This window comes from Prunus persica, chromosome G1 (assembly GCF_000346465.2).
Source record: "Prunus persica cultivar Lovell chromosome G1, Prunus_persica_NCBIv2, whole genome shotgun sequence".
Taxonomy (NCBI): Eukaryota; Viridiplantae; Streptophyta; class Magnoliopsida; order Rosales; family Rosaceae; genus Prunus; species Prunus persica.
In genome coordinates, this window is record NC_034009.1 from 25,218,429 (window position 1) to 25,233,200 (window position 14,772).

Here is a 14,772-nt window from a genome sequence, read left to right on the forward strand (position 1 = left end):
AGAAACTGCATGCAGTTTCTGGGTTCCCATAATTCCAATTTCAGAGTGCTTTTTGCTAGGGTTTATGGGAATGTTATAACTGCTCATGAAGTTAAATGTGTTTTGATATTCGTTTTTTTCTACTGTTTTTGCCTTTTGGTTTCTGGTTGTTTGTAGCAGATTTTGACCAGAAACTGCATTGCAGTTTCTGGTTCCATAATTCAATTTCAGAGTGCTTTTTGCTAGGATTTATGGGAATGTTATAACTGCTCATGAAGTTAAATGTGTTTTGATATTCGTTTTTGCTACTGTTTTTGCCTTTTGGTTTCTGGTTGTTTGTAGCAGATTTTGACCAAAAACTGCATTGCAGTTTCTGGTTCCATAATTCAATTTCAGAGTGTTTTTTGCTAGGATTTATGGGAATGTTATAACTGCTCATGAAGTTAAATGTGTTTTGATATTAGTTTCAGTACTGTTTTTGCCTTTTGGTTTCTGGTTGTTTGTAGCAGATTTTGACCAGAAACTGCATTGCAGTCTTTGGTTCCATAATTCAATTTCAGAGTGCTTTTTGCTAGGATTTATGGGAATGTTATAACTGCTCATGAAGTTAAATGTGTTTTGATATTCGTTTTTGTTACTGTTTTTGCCTTTTGGTTTCTTTTCACATCAAATTTTGAGCAGCAGTTTCTGGTTGTTTGTTGCAGATTTTGACCACAAACTGCCGTGCATATCACAAAATGGAACAAGAAATGTCACCACAAAAGAATGAAGCTGAAAACCAACCAAAGCGCAGAATCAAAATGATGGCTCAAAAGATCAAAACAAAGCCAAAGACAAACTATGATCGGAAAGCAAAGCACCAGGACTATGTCCAATTTCGGTGCAATGCCTATGCTTTCAACAGCATCATTAGAGACATAAAGGACAAGCTCAATGAAAGGCAGAAGAATCTTCTCAAGAAAACCCCGTTCTGGAACTTGATCGAGCTGTTTTACCGCCAGAGAATTGACATGAATAACATGAATAAGTCGGACCTTGACTTAGTACAGCTGCTCAAGAAATTTGATCCGGATACAAAGTCCTTCAAATTTGGAACCAAATCATTCCAAATCACAGGCAATGCAGTGACTCAGATTCTAGGACTGCCAAATGAAGGCAAATCTGTCAAACTTGTCAATGATAGGTACACTGCTACCTTCAAATCAAGGCACTTTGGAGAAAAGGGAAAACCATAAAAAAAACCAGGTAGAAGCAGAATTACAAAAGACAATTGCCTTTGCAAACCAACCGAAGAAAGAAAAGGCAAAGACAGAGCAAAAGAAAAAAACGAACAAAGGAAAAGAAAAGAAAGAAGCTGAAGAAGAAGAAGAAGTTGATTACGACAAGGAGGTGGTCAGCCTAATATTGATTCTGCTGTGCATGACATTCCTTTTTGCCAACTCTTCATCTACTTTGCATTGGAAATTATTTGAGCACTGTGTGAATCTAGACACACTTTTGAAGCTATTCGTGGGCAAGAGCTGTTTCAGCCTACATGAATGAATCCTTGACCGCAAAAGCAAAAGCAAAAGCAAAGAAGGGAGGAGAAGCCTCTATAGGAGCTGTTTCGGGTTGCACTATCCTAATATTGGTAAGTAAACAGTGGCTTATGCAATGCATTTTGAGCTTTAGGCAATGCAGTTTCCATTTAGTGCAATGCAGTTTCTGTTTTATCCTATGCAGTTTCCAACCTAATTTCTGATATATCTTGTTTTTGAACTGTGCAGTTTCTACTGTGTGAGAGGACAAACATCATACAACCAATCCTTGGCAAGGAGAAAGAAACTCCTGCCATTCTTAAATGGAGTCTTGTGGAACTCCACACAAGATTCAACCAAATAAAGGACTTGAATGACATCGAGGTATGCAATTTATCGCATGTTCTGTTTTAATGTATCTTGAATGTGAATCCATGCTAAATCATTCTCATTGTACAGGGTATTTTCAAAACTCCTAAAAAGCGAAAAACTACCAGGGAAGAGGAAGACACTGTTGAGAAGGTAATTGAAATCTGTATACAGTGCATTGCAGTTTGTGTTTTCTACATTGCAGTTTGCATTTTATCCAATGCAGTTTCTGAATCATTCAATCTCATTGTACAGGGTATTTTGAAAACATATAAAAAGAGAAAAACTACCGGAGAAGAGGGAGACCCTCTTGACAAGGTATAAGAATCTCTAAACAGTGAATTATGCATTTCGGTTTTCGTTTCCTCCAATGCAATGCAGTTTCTAATTAGTTTATGTTCAATATGCAGGAAAAAGAAAAAGAAGATGATGAGGGACAACAAGGAGAAGCAGAGGAAGCAGAAAACCAAGGAAAACCTGATGATGCTGATCAAACTCCAGAATTAAAAGAGGCTGGAAAGAAGAAAATGTTTGAGAATGAAGCTGGAAAAGAACCTCTTGCAATTCAAGACCTCTTGGTGAAGTCCATGACAGACCAAATCAACTACCGCCAACAACAAGATCCTAGCTTCGTTTGCCCAGAAAGATTACAACTGTGGAAGGATGAAAAAAATGAAGACAGTGAGAAGAAAATGAAGGAATTGTGAGATATATTTATCCAAGAGGAAAAGAGATCAAAGGAGCTGGAAGTGGAGTTGGCAACATACATAGAGAAATTAGATAATGAAGAATGTGTGACTGCCACCATGACAGTGGAATCTACAGTTCAGCTTAATGAAATACAAAATCTGAAAAGGAGGATTGCAGAATTGGAAGGCAAGGAAACTAGTATTGACATGGAGAAGATTGCCAAGAAAAAGGAGATTCAAGGAAAGTACAAGGCAGAAATTCAAAGCTTGTTGTCAGACCCAACAATCTTTGAAATGGAGATGGATCTGCCTACAAAACAACCAACACAACCAGTTGAAGAGAAAGAAGAAGAAAAGAAAGAAGAAGAGAAGCAACAAGAAGGGAGAGAAGAAGAAAATAAAGAACAAGAGAAGCAACAAGAAGAGAGAGAAGAAGAGAAGAAGCAAGATGCTCCAACACCTGATGTTCCTTCAAGAGTACAAAGGGTGAAGAACAGAGAAAGAAAGAGGCTTCAAGCATCTTGCTATGTGTACGAAAAAAATAAGAAAACAAAAAAGGAGGCAAAAAAGGATGATGAAGAACTACCACAATTCAAGCTTATCTCTTCCGAGGAGGTATGCAATTACTGCAGTTCAAGCTGCTGCTTTTTTCTATTTTCTGCATTGCAGAAACAGAAACTGCATGCATTGCAGTGTGTTATCTGCTTTACAGAAACAGAAACTGCAATGCAGTTTCCATTTCCTGCAATGCAGTGTGTTATCTGCTTTACAGAAATGGAAACTGCATTGCAGTTTCTGTTTTATCGAATGAAGTTTCTAATTAGTTTCCTTTCAATCTGCAGTTAACACAAGAGGCATCTCAGCCCGATGCCACAAATCCAATTCCTGATCCCCCAAAAGGAACGAGCCTTCATGATTCAATACCTGTAGATCTGCAACAATCAAGTGATGAAGATGAAGGACAAAAAAAGCCAACAAAGAAAAAACTAGGATGGGGTCAGAGGAAGGTGTGGCAGAAAATTCCAAAGGCGGACAGGGAAATAATTGAAAAACACTACTTAAGTACTCAACTTCGGTAATATCTCTATTCCAAAATAACAATTCTTTCATCTTTTAATTACAATTAAACTAAAACTAATCTTGTGAATTTAATGTATTCGAATCCGCAGTGATAACTTTTGGGCAGGACTCAATGATGAGAAAGTGACAAACCATGATCTCAAAGATATTGTATGGGACCTGGAACTGTCACAAAACGTAAGTATTTACCAATTCTATAACACACACTGCACTGTATTTTTTATTTGTGCTACCTATATTACCCATTTATAATTCCATTTTTCTCCAATCAATGTGAAACAGGTTATTGAGGCCTATATCCAAATAGAGGAGGATAAAATAGAGCCCATGCAGACAGAGAGTCCACAGTACATGTCCACATGGACTTGGGTAAGTATTATTTTGAAAATTCAAAATTGTTTAAACAGACTATGCACTGCAGTTTTCGAAAAATATATACTAACAAATTGCCATTCTATGATATCAGGCTTACATGAGCTTCCAAGAGCCATCTTGGCACAGGTTCCTGTATGAACACTTACTTGAAAAACTCGGGAAATGTAGTGTTCTTTTCTTCCCGATTATTTCAAAAGAAGAGTTCCACTTCACACTTCTCACATTTCACAAAAATGAACGAAAGTGGAGACACTACAATCCACTTAGATCGTTGGGACGTAGACAAGAAGAAAGGTGCATTGACATTGCTCGAAACTTTGTAAGTGGAATGAAACTGTCTTAATTTCTCAGCACAAACAAAACAGAAACTGCATTGCAGTTTCTGTATTATACATACTGCCTAATTTCAGACCAAAACTATAATATGCAATGCACTGATTACCATTTCTTTTTCTCTTTTTTTTCTTCTTCTTTAAACAGGTTAATATTGTTGAAGGGTGGCTAGAATATATAAGACCTCAAGCACGAGTCTTCATAGAAACTAAAAAAAAACCAACACTTGTGAAGCAAAAGGAAGGGCCCCCGACACTTGTACAAAAAGATTTGACTCCAACTGAAGAACTCACTCTCAATTGGATTATGCAAAATCCATTGCAGTTTCCATTTGAGGATGACATGGAATGTGCTCAACAAAGTGCATCTTCGTAAGAATTGTGTCTACTCAACTATTCATTACAGTTTGAAATCATTCAAAAGCAAAAAAAACTAATCTAGTATTTCATTTGCAGATTGGATTGCGGCATGTTCGTCATGTTCTATATGGATAAAATAGCACAAGGACAGCCCATTCCAAAAAGCGTGGACAAGAAATTCATGAATGAATATCGAGCACAATATGTCACAAAACTCCCACACCACAAAAACTGTGTAATTAATCGTCTCTAGTGATTTGCCTTTCGTTAACTCAAGACAATATGTATCTTAATTCTTGTGGATGTTTGTAAATATTTCTAGTTATGGTATATGAGAACATATTTCCTATACATATAAACTGTAATATAATCTTGGAACAGGATGCAACAAAACGAAAAGGAAACAAACAAACTGCACTGAATTTTCTGGTCAAAAATACTGCAACAAATTAAAACTGCAGTGCAGTTTATATAAATAAATAAAAATAAAAAATCAGCTCAAAAAATGTGAAAAGAACCCAAAAGCCAAAGCCATAATCAAAGTACTAAAACTTTGTTCAAAACACATTTAAGTAGGTCAGCATTGAAATGTAGTTTCTGCTCATAATCTGCAACAAATAAACAGAAACTGCACTGTAGTTTCTACAACAAAATCTGAAATAAACAGAAACTGCAATGCAGTTTCTGCAACAAAATCTGCTCAAAATATGAAAACAAGCATTGAATGGCAGTCGAAAACGAATATCCACTCATTAAACAATTGTATAATTTTCATTAACTTCAAAAAAGAATCACAATATCCAATTAGAAGCTGTGTAGCCAATTACAAGCAACTAAAACTGCAATACAGTTTTTGCAAAAAGTGCAACGCAGAAACTGACTATACATTCGCTAAACCATATCTAAAATAAAAAATTGTCAAATGAGAAGGAGTGTTCATATAATAGCCTTGCAAGTCTTCCTATTGTGCCCAGCAACACTGCACCGACTGCATTTCAATGGCCTTTTAAATTCACCAAAAACTTTGATCCTCTTTGTTGGTGGTCTTCCGACTGGCCCCTTTGTAATTGGCGGAAGCACAACTCCAGCTGCAGAACCATTGCTGCCCAATCCTTTCCCAATATCTGGAATAGAAAAAATAGGACTCTCATAGGCTTTTCGAAAGAAGTCGGTTTTGTAGTAACACTCCACGTAATCATAAACTGAATCTCTCTTTGCTAGGATTGCAGCCACCGCATGTGTGCAAGGAAAACCGTCAATTTGCCAAAGACGGCAAGAACAAGTCCTTTGCTCGAGATCAACCATCACAGAATAATCAGCAAATACTTCAAAAACAGTGCAATTAGAACGACGAACTGCCCAAGTCCTACCGGCCTCCGCATTTTCACAGGGTCTAGTTTTCATCTCCGGACACAAAACTGTTGTCCACTTCTCCGCTTCAATTCGTCGTTGAGAATTCAATACCATCAATTTCTGTCGAATCCCTTCTATCAAAGGTAGCACCGGAAAATCTCGAAACACACCAACCCAATTATTAAAGGACTCCGCTAAACTGTTTGCCATCTCTCCATAACGCATTCCTTTGAAAAATGCGTTGGCATAGTGATCTCTAGACAAATCAGATATAAATGCCTTCACTTTCGAACTCCCAACAATCACCAACTCCTCCATTGCTACCTTAAACTCTTCCTCCGTAACAGCATATGCGCATCTACTAAATAAATTGATAACACGGTCTTGGAGCAGTTTCCCATAACCTGACTTCGGGTACTTTGATATCAAATTCTGTTTGAGGTGATAATAACAGTAAGAATGAGGCCATCCGGGAAACACAAACCCCATTGCATTTAACAAACCTTGATTGCGGTCCGAGCAAAAGGTCACCACTCTCCCCATCGATAGCAATATAGAAGCCAAATGTTGAAGAAACCAAGTCCAATTCTCCTCTGTCTCAGAATCAACAACTCCAAAAGCTAGAGGATAAAACCCTGCAAAACAAAACCAAAAGCACAAGTATAAGCAAAAAAGGGAAACTGCAGTGCAGTTTATGAAAACAAATCTGCTCAAATTTGAAAGGAAACCAAAAGCCAAATCCATGATCCAAGTACTAAAACTAAGTTTAAAACACATTTAAGTTCATGAGCAGTTACAACATTCCCACAGACATGCAAAAAATATTAATAAAATCGAATTATGAAACAAGAAACTGCAATGCAGTTTCTGTTAAAAATTGCAACAAATGAAAATCTGCAATACATTACAGTAACCATACCTTGATTTCCATTCTTTCCCGAAGCACAGAGAAGCTGCCCCTTGTACTTGCTCTTCAAAAACGTAGCATCAATGAACAACAAGGGTATGCAATATTGAAATCCAGCAAGACACAAAAAACCTTGTACTTGCTCTTCCAAAAGACACAAAAAACCGTCGAAAGCGATTAATTCCAGCTTCACAATCAAGAGTGTAGAGAGAACCAGTGTTAGTTTCCTTTACGGCGTCCGCATACCACACTAACTCGTTGAAGGACTTCGACTCATCACCGTGAACGTCCAATTTAGCTAACTCTTTGCCAAACCATGCGTGGTAGTATGAAATGTCTATACCATAATAATCTTTGAACTCGTGTATAATCTCAACTGGCTTCAGCTCTGGTTTTGCACGAATTCTGTCCACAATGAGGGAGGACACCACACGAGACCTCATCATCTTACTCTTTGATTCCCGTATCCGACCCGCACATGTATGAACATTATTTAACGTCCGAATTACAAAACTGCCAGTAGCTTCACAACGAGAAGCATAAACACGTCAGCTGCAACCCTCCAATATCTTATTCGAACAAACAGCAACCACCCCTTCTTGTCATTGCCGGCATATAAAAAATTAAATCCTACTTCAAGAGCGTACTTGCACAATTTTAACTGGAACTCCTCTGCACCACCGTCAAACTTCTGCCCCACATGATGTATGTATGTCTCCCACTCATTCGACAACAAAGGCTTAGCACTTGCTCTCTTCGACCTGCCCAAAAACTCGTTTCTGTCTTCGACAGTACTAGAACACGACGACTCGCCCTTTGCACATGCTATCAACTCCTTATTTACACAAAAATCACCACTATATTCACTGCTCCCGCATAAATCCTTCACTAAAATATCAACAGTCTTCTCATTTGATATCAACAAAAATGTCCTCATCAAGTCCAAATCGCTATCCGTTTCTAGAAAACAACTCGGATAACTGGGCACCGAATACCGTAATGTGAAACAACCCAACTGCAAACCCCTAAACCTCAGACACAAAGTCTTCAAAATATCAACCATGGATGACTCTGACGAAACTGAAAACATGATGGTTTCCGACTTATATGTGCACTTGGCAATGACACACACCTCCATTAGCCTTGAAAATGCAAACAAAACAACAAACAAAAACAGAAAACAATTAAAATCACTAAATAATGTACATGAGCAGTTGTAACATTCCAATAGAAATCCAAATATTAGTATGAAATCGAATTATGAAACAAGAAACTGCACTGCAGTTTATAGTCAAAAACTGAAATAACAGAAACAACATTGCACTTTATGTGATAACATACCCTTAAATTTGAATAGAAACCAAAAGAAAACCATGTTCAAAGTACTAAAACTTAGATAAAAACACATTTAACTCCATGAGCAGTTGTAACATTGCCTTTATGAAACCAGAAACTGCAACTGCAATGCAGTTTCTGCCAACACTCCAACAAACAGATGCAGTTTATAACAGAGGAGGCAAAACAAATCGAATAGAAACCAAAAGGAAACCACGTTAAAAGTACTAAAACTAATATCAAAACACATTTAACTCCATGAGCAGTTGTAACATTGCCTTTATGAACCCAGAAACTGCAATGCAGTTTCTGCCAACACTCCAACAAACAGATGCAGTTTATAACAGAGGAGGCAAAAAAAATCGAGCTACAAAACTGAGCCACAAGATCGCGCCACAAAATCGAGCCACAAAACTGAGCTCGAAAAACCCAAAACTGACAGATTCGGCATGATAATCGAACGAAAGATTATCCAATTAGAAGGAAACAAACAAACTGCACTGAATTTTGGAACAGGATGCGGCATGATAATCGAACGAAAAAGATTCGGCATGATAATCGAACAAAAAAACTGACAGATTCGGCATGATAATCGAACGAAAAAGGAAGAAATAAAAGGAAAACCAACCAGAAAATTAAGCTCCAACGGCGAGAACGAAAACGAAAACGAACGAAATCTGCCTGCCAAACAAACGAGGACGAAAACGAAACAGAGAAGAACAAGGCGCTGCTGCCAAACAAACGAGGACGAAAACGAAACAGAGAAGAACAGGCTCGCGCCTTGTTTAAACATTCAGGAGCAAAAGCGTCATTTACTTTGTAGGTTTACAAATGGGCCAGGCTTTTTAAGAAGAAGGGTAGAATTGTCTTATCAGTTGTTATTTTTTACCTGGCCCAACGAATCTGGGCCTCTCTTTGGGCTAATCCAAAATAGTAGTTTTTTCCTAAGTATTAAAACTAAAACCAAAATATCCAATATCTTACAAACTAATTAATAAAGTTAATTATGTCTAAAACCTAATTTTTCTTTATTATTATTGGCTATGAGTGAATGCGAGGTACCCATTTCTATTTATTGCATTGTATTTGCGAAATATAGAGTATATCTTCATAGGTCAAACAAATTTCATAAAATTTTCACCAAAAAAAGAAGCACTAAAATTTCTACGAAACAAATTTGATATGATTATAAGGTCTACTAATGTAAATGTTGTTACCTATTATATTAACTATTAAGACAAGGATACACACTAATTTTATTTCGTGTATATACATATATACGGACGGAACTAGCAACAATGCTACCATATGGGCTCTATCCCATGCAAATATGAACTAAGGGAATATGTATTTATTTTATGATAAAGTTTATTAAAAATTAGTCAATGGAGATATTAACTAGCAGGATTTATATGACTTAATGTGTACATTTATTTCTAAAAAAATATAGAAACTGTAAGTACCAAAAAAAAGAAAAAAAGCATTAAATTTTGAGCTAATAATTTTAACTAGCCGTTAAAAAATTCATGATTCAGCCTTATATATATATCCCCACTTGAAGATAGTCAACCAATCATCAAAACAAATTTCCTTAAATTATTCCAGAAATTTGCCACTCGAATCAATGAAGTTGACTGAAATTTGTTTGCTCAATCTTAGGAATATTATTGACCAAAGAAAAAAAAAACGTTTAGCCCAAAATGAAGCACAAGGCTATAATATTTTTGAAGTTGAGCCATCAATGATTCAATGTTGTAGCAACTGAAGGTAGATATGCATGCCATATATATGTGTATTGTGTTGGCGAGATACTAATTTTATTAGGAGATTTATTTTCTATTATATTAGGATTTAATTTCTTTCTCTTTTGTACAAATTTTTTTGTAATTAGGAGTTTATTTGTTTCCTTATATAACCATACTAGGATTTACATACTTGTATTATAAGTACCTCCTTTTGGAGAATGAAAATATATCAAAAGATATTCTATCCCACATTGTTTGACTTGGCATCAAAGCCTACTTTTTGGTGACCTGTATGTTGTGCCCATCCATGTTCAAGCCCCATATTTTTTCTACATGTGCCGTCTGTGCCCTCCTGGGTTTGTGTATTGTGCTGTAGTGTTCGTGACGTTCTTGTCTTTGTGCATCTGCCGTATTTGTGCGTTTGCTGTGTTCCATTGTGTACTCTGCTATGATCTGTTAAGTTTCTGCTGCAATCATGGGTGACAACTCCATTGTTGGTGCTGTTGTTGCTGCTTCTACAAATTTATGCGTTTCTGACTATATTCCAAGTATTGGCTCCAATACTTGGATAATTGAAAGTAATTCTTCTGATCATATGACTTATGATGCTAAATTTTTTGATGAGTTGTCTAATAACTTGAAGCACTTAATACTTCTGCTATTTTCTATCACACACATTGCTCTTTTTGGAATCTCAAGACTGACGAGATGATTTGGCAAGGTAAACGCATAAGAGATGTAACATCCCACATCGACCAACGAAGAAGGGGTGATGTGCCTTATATGTACATGCCCGCCTTCATCTAGCACCAGGCCTTTTGGGAGCTCACTGGTTTCGGAGTCATGGGAACTTCGAAGTTAAGGAGTTTGGGCTAGAGCAATCCCATGATGGATGACTCACTGGGAAGTTTCTCATGAGTTACTAGAAACAAAACTGTGAGGGCAGAGAGGGGGGCCCAAAGCGGACAATATCGCGCTACGAAGAAGCCGATCCCGAGATGTGACAAGAGAGGTTATATTATTTGACATTGCTTGCTGCACTAGTTCTTGATCATGTCATTAATACTGTTCAAAGTCACATTGTCAAAGATAAACAACAAATTTGGGTATGGCATCGTCCCTTAGGAGACCATTCGTTTGGCTACCTTAAGCATATATTTCCATCTTTATTCATCTTTTGTGATAAGTCCAATTTTAAGTGTGAGACATGTATTTTGGCCAAGAGCCATTATACTTATTCCTTTGAGTAACAATAAAGCTGCAAAGCTTTTTGATTTAGTGCATTATGATGTGTGGGGTCCGGCTCGTGTTACTTCGAACGGATTTCGTTGGTTTGTCATATTTATTGATGATTGTACCCAACTCACTTGGGTTTTCTTGCTGAAAAATAAACATAATGTTGCTTCCATCCTTCTAGATACATGGTCTCTTTAAGACATAAGGACCAAAATGTTTAAGACAATGCTTAATAAAAGGGGCGGTTATCTAGTGAGAACACCTATATGAGAACATTACATGAGAACACTGTTGGATCTAATCTAACGGCTGCATGAAAAGCAATTGTAAGTGAAACTTTTGTATTAGAACGAGGCATTCTTCTCTCTCCTCCCTCCAAAACAAACGTTCCCTCCTAAACAACTGTTCGCTTTGTTCAATTATGAGGCCAATTTTTTTATCTGCTCTGATATTCTATTTGAGGAAGGGCACTAACACTAAAGAGAGAGCGCCCCTTGTAATTCCTTATTCGCTTTGAGGAAGAACATTGAAGAGTGCCCTTATTTTTTTGGCTTTCTCATTCAGGTGAAACAAAGCAATATTCGATTTTATATTCATCGTTTTGGTTTGGTCTTTCTGGTCGAAACATTCGTCAATCCTTGAGCAACGTCGAAATTGGCATTGAGTTGGAAACTGGCGACCACAACCCTTGTAATTTTGTTCTCTTGGTTTTGAAATCCTTGAGCACGGTTGAAACAAGGGTTGAGTTGACATCCAGATCTAAAAGGGCGGCATTGTCATATTTTTTAAAATTTTGAAGTTCGAAATCACTTACAAGGTAAGTGATATACTGTATTTGTCAATTCTAATATTGGGCATCAGCATGAGTTACGTTAGTTTGTATGTAAGTTCTTCAATATTTCACCAGAGACTCATTTGCATATCGTATTTTGGTTAATATATATTTGAAAGCTCTTTGAAAGCATGTGACAATGTTGGTATGATGGTGGTGATGTGATATTCAAGGTTAAATTGCAAGAATTATGAAATAGAGTGTGAAGGACAGGTGACACCAGAAGTAAGTTCGGAGTTCAAACCAAAATTGGGACTTCAATTTGATTGATGTGAGGATGTGTTCAAGTTCTATAATATGTATGCCGCAAAAAGTCGGATTCAGCATTTGGTGTTCTACAACGAGGACGTGCACATTGACAGGAGAGGCAACAAGGAAAGAATATGTATGTTGTAAACAATGGTATTCATTGACAAACAATGTTAGTAATAAGAGAAGACATCAAGGTTGTACTCGAACTAGTTGCAAGGCTAAACTTGCGATTTTAAAGGTACAAGACAAGAATAAGTACATTGTTGTAGGATTTAATGAGGTACACGACCATGACATAACCATAGTTGATAAAGTCCATCTATTGAGATCTCATCATAACTTAACTATAACACCCTGACTCCAATTAAATTCCCTTTTGAAATTATTTAATTAAATTAAATTTGAAATTACGAATTTGCCCTTGGGGTTGAGGTTGGTTAGGGGTATTTTGGTCATTTCTTATTCGAGAGATTTTGAGGTAACAAGTAGTATTTTTAGGTAGATCATACTGAGAAGAGTCCATAGACACGTAGTGGGCTCGAATCGGAGTTGTAACGAAGAAGTTACGATCAAAACAAGTTCAATGGCATAATCGTAATTATTTTGAAAAAAGTTTGATAAAAATCTGATTTTTTTTTCCTTTCTCTCTTTCTCTCTCTATCTCTCTCTCTCCCCCCCCGCGAACCAGCTCCTCCCTTCGAAAAATTGAAACCGACGCCAGCTCTCTCGAAAACCACCACGTCCGACCACCACCGGCCACCAGACCGGTAGGGTTAGAACCGCCGCCAACCCAGCAGCCATTCCCGACCAACTCCGACATCAGCCATCGCCGGAATCCCTGGAAAAAGCCGTGAAAAATCGTCAATTTTTGACAATTTTTAGCCGGCTTCGTTCTCCATCATTCGACCACCATTTTCGACAAGTGAGGTATGCTTTCTCACCTATTTTTCATGATATAGCTGATGGTTGGGTAGGATTTCATCAATTTTGAGCTTAGGTAGTTTGATTTTCGAATTAGAATTCGGCCAGTTTTGAGATCGTCATTTCAACCGCTTCCGGTCACTTTTTGGAGGAGGCCCAAGAACAAAAGTGACTCCAAATAGGGTGCTACACCTAGGGTAGGAGTCTTGAGCCGTAATTTTGAGATTTTTTCAGCGAAGCATTATCGCTTTGGACACCCACGCACTGCCGTCACATTGTAGAAAAGGGGCATTGTGTCCCGATGTGATCTCCTGGTCCTCATGAGCGCGTAGGTACTTTCGGATTTCAATTTGGTTGACGTTTGAACCCCGAACGAATTTCACCTATTGTGCGTTATCCAGGTTTAATAAGTTTGAACCTTTGGATTGTCTCGAATTCTATATATGTTAATCTAGACATTCCTAGGGTCATGTAGGAATTTGCAGATTGTGAATCGGAGCCTCGGATGTTCCAATTCAATAACTTAAAATTTGCATTTTGCGATAATCGTTCAATCGTACGATCGTGAGCGATCTGATCACCCGATTCGGACCTAACTTACAAGATGTGTATCCTAAACCTCGTGGGACCCTTAGGAACTTTCGAATTGTCCCGTTTCTTGTGCACTCATTAGAAACTCGGGAAATTAGGATTTTGATTTAAAGTTCTCATTCAAAGCGATTTGTGTTAATCTCGTAATCGTATTCTGAAATAGGTTCTCCAACCATGCATACGCAACAGGCGGGACCCTCTCAAGATCAAGCAGCGTGGGACTACTTGTGAGTGGACTTTGTTTTCAAATCATATGCATCGTTTTATTGATGGAAAAATTATGCACAATGTTTTAATGGTGTATTGGATATATTATATATTCAATCGTTGAATTTGATGTGTTTATAAAGCTTTTGCAATATATTTTGGGTTTTGACATATTTGAGTATCTTGAGTATGTATGTATGGATTTTGAGAATTTCTATATATGTTTGGTTATGTGTGGGGTTGTTGAGGTGAGGTTGTGGAAACAATTGAGTTTAGAAGGTCAGTTTGAAGTGTTATAAGCATTACCCTATGTTCCTCCCCGGATTTGGAACTTGGATATGGAAACTTGAGATACTTGGAAATGTCGAAACCCGGGGCATCCTTGACGGGGTGTTGCTGTAGACACTTGATTGGGTAGTCTGCACGCGTAGGACTTGTCACAGGCGTATGAGTTTTGAGATTCTCGGTTGTACGTGCTGGCTGAGAGTTAGTCCCCCAGTTGGATGGCTCGTTCCCTAGCCACATGGTCTATTGTGGACTCTTTCATGTGGACTTATCTTTGTGGACTAGTCAAACAATCCCCCGGTTGGATTGTTTCCTCGGTACAACTAGGTGTTGGTTATATTATATATATAACTATTCATTCATTCTTGTTTCTCAGTGAGAATACTTCTTTGCCGGTCGTGCCAACG

General features: G+C 37.6%; 3 protein-coding genes and 1 long non-coding RNA gene across 4 annotated transcripts; 3 read left to right on the plus strand and 1 right to left on the minus strand.

Moving 5' to 3' along the window:
* Window positions 966–2,572, plus strand: LOC109946914. Its single transcript, XM_020556104.1, has 4 exons — window positions 966–1,609; window positions 1,746–1,880; window positions 1,956–2,183; window positions 2,276–2,572. Exons 1-4 carry the CDS (start codon window positions 1,514–1,516, stop codon window positions 2,570–2,572), a joined length of 756 nt encoding a protein of 251 aa, XP_020411693.1. The 5' UTR covers window positions 966–1,513.
* LOC109946666 (glutamic acid-rich protein-like) lies at window positions 2,600–3,697 on the plus strand. Its single transcript, XM_020555171.1, has 3 exons — window positions 2,600–2,936; window positions 2,979–3,169; window positions 3,397–3,697. Exons 1-3 carry the CDS (start codon window positions 2,672–2,674, stop codon window positions 3,631–3,633), a joined length of 693 nt encoding a protein of 230 aa, XP_020410760.1. The 5' UTR covers window positions 2,600–2,671; the 3' UTR covers window positions 3,634–3,697.
* Window positions 4,553–5,052, plus strand: LOC109946752. Its single transcript, XR_002269820.1, has 2 exons — window positions 4,553–4,713; window positions 4,798–5,052. It is a non-coding gene; the product is annotated as an uncharacterized LOC109946752 (long non-coding RNA).
* Window positions 5,638–7,407, minus strand: LOC109946930. The gene is made up of 3 exons (XM_020556105.1): window positions 7,176–7,407; window positions 6,974–7,105; window positions 5,638–6,689 (listed from the first exon to the last, which is right to left on the minus strand). The coding sequence occupies exons 1-3, from the start codon at window positions 7,405–7,407 to the stop codon at window positions 5,638–5,640; spliced, it is 1,416 nt and encodes a 471-aa protein (XP_020411694.1).

Excerpts from the sequence above, each read along its gene's own strand:
- LOC109946914 (XM_020556104.1), top strand. The coding sequence starts at position 1,514 with ATGAATGAATCCTTGACCGCAAAAGCAAAAGCAAAAGCAAAGAAGGGA. Across the intron at positions 1,881-1,955 it reads AGGACTTGAATGACATCGAG|GGTATTTTCAAAACTCCTAA; the intron begins GTATGCAATTTA and ends CTCATTGTACAG. Across the intron at positions 2,184-2,275 it reads AGGGAGACCCTCTTGACAAG|GAAAAAGAAAAAGAAGATGA; the intron begins GTATAAGAATCT and ends TTCAATATGCAG.
- LOC109946930 (XM_020556105.1), bottom strand. The coding sequence starts at position 7,407 with ATGATGAGGTCTCGTGTGGTGTCCTCCCTCATTGTGGACAGAATTCGT. Across the intron at positions 7,106-7,175 it reads CGTAAAGGAAACTAACACTG|AGCAAGTACAAGGTTTTTTG; the intron begins GTTCTCTCTACA and ends GTCTTTTGGAAG. Across the intron at positions 6,690-6,973 it reads GGGAAAGAATGGAAATCAAG|GGTTTTATCCTCTAGCTTTT; the intron begins GTATGGTTACTG and ends TTTGTTTTGCAG.
- LOC109946666 (XM_020555171.1), top strand. The coding sequence starts at position 2,672 with ATGACAGTGGAATCTACAGTTCAGCTTAATGAAATACAAAATCTGAAA. Across the intron at positions 2,937-2,978 it reads AGAAGAGAAGCAACAAGAAG|AGAGAGAAGAAGAGAAGAAG; the intron begins GGAGAGAAGAAG and ends AGCAACAAGAAG. Across the intron at positions 3,170-3,396 it reads AGCTTATCTCTTCCGAGGAG|TTAACACAAGAGGCATCTCA; the intron begins GTATGCAATTAC and ends TTCAATCTGCAG.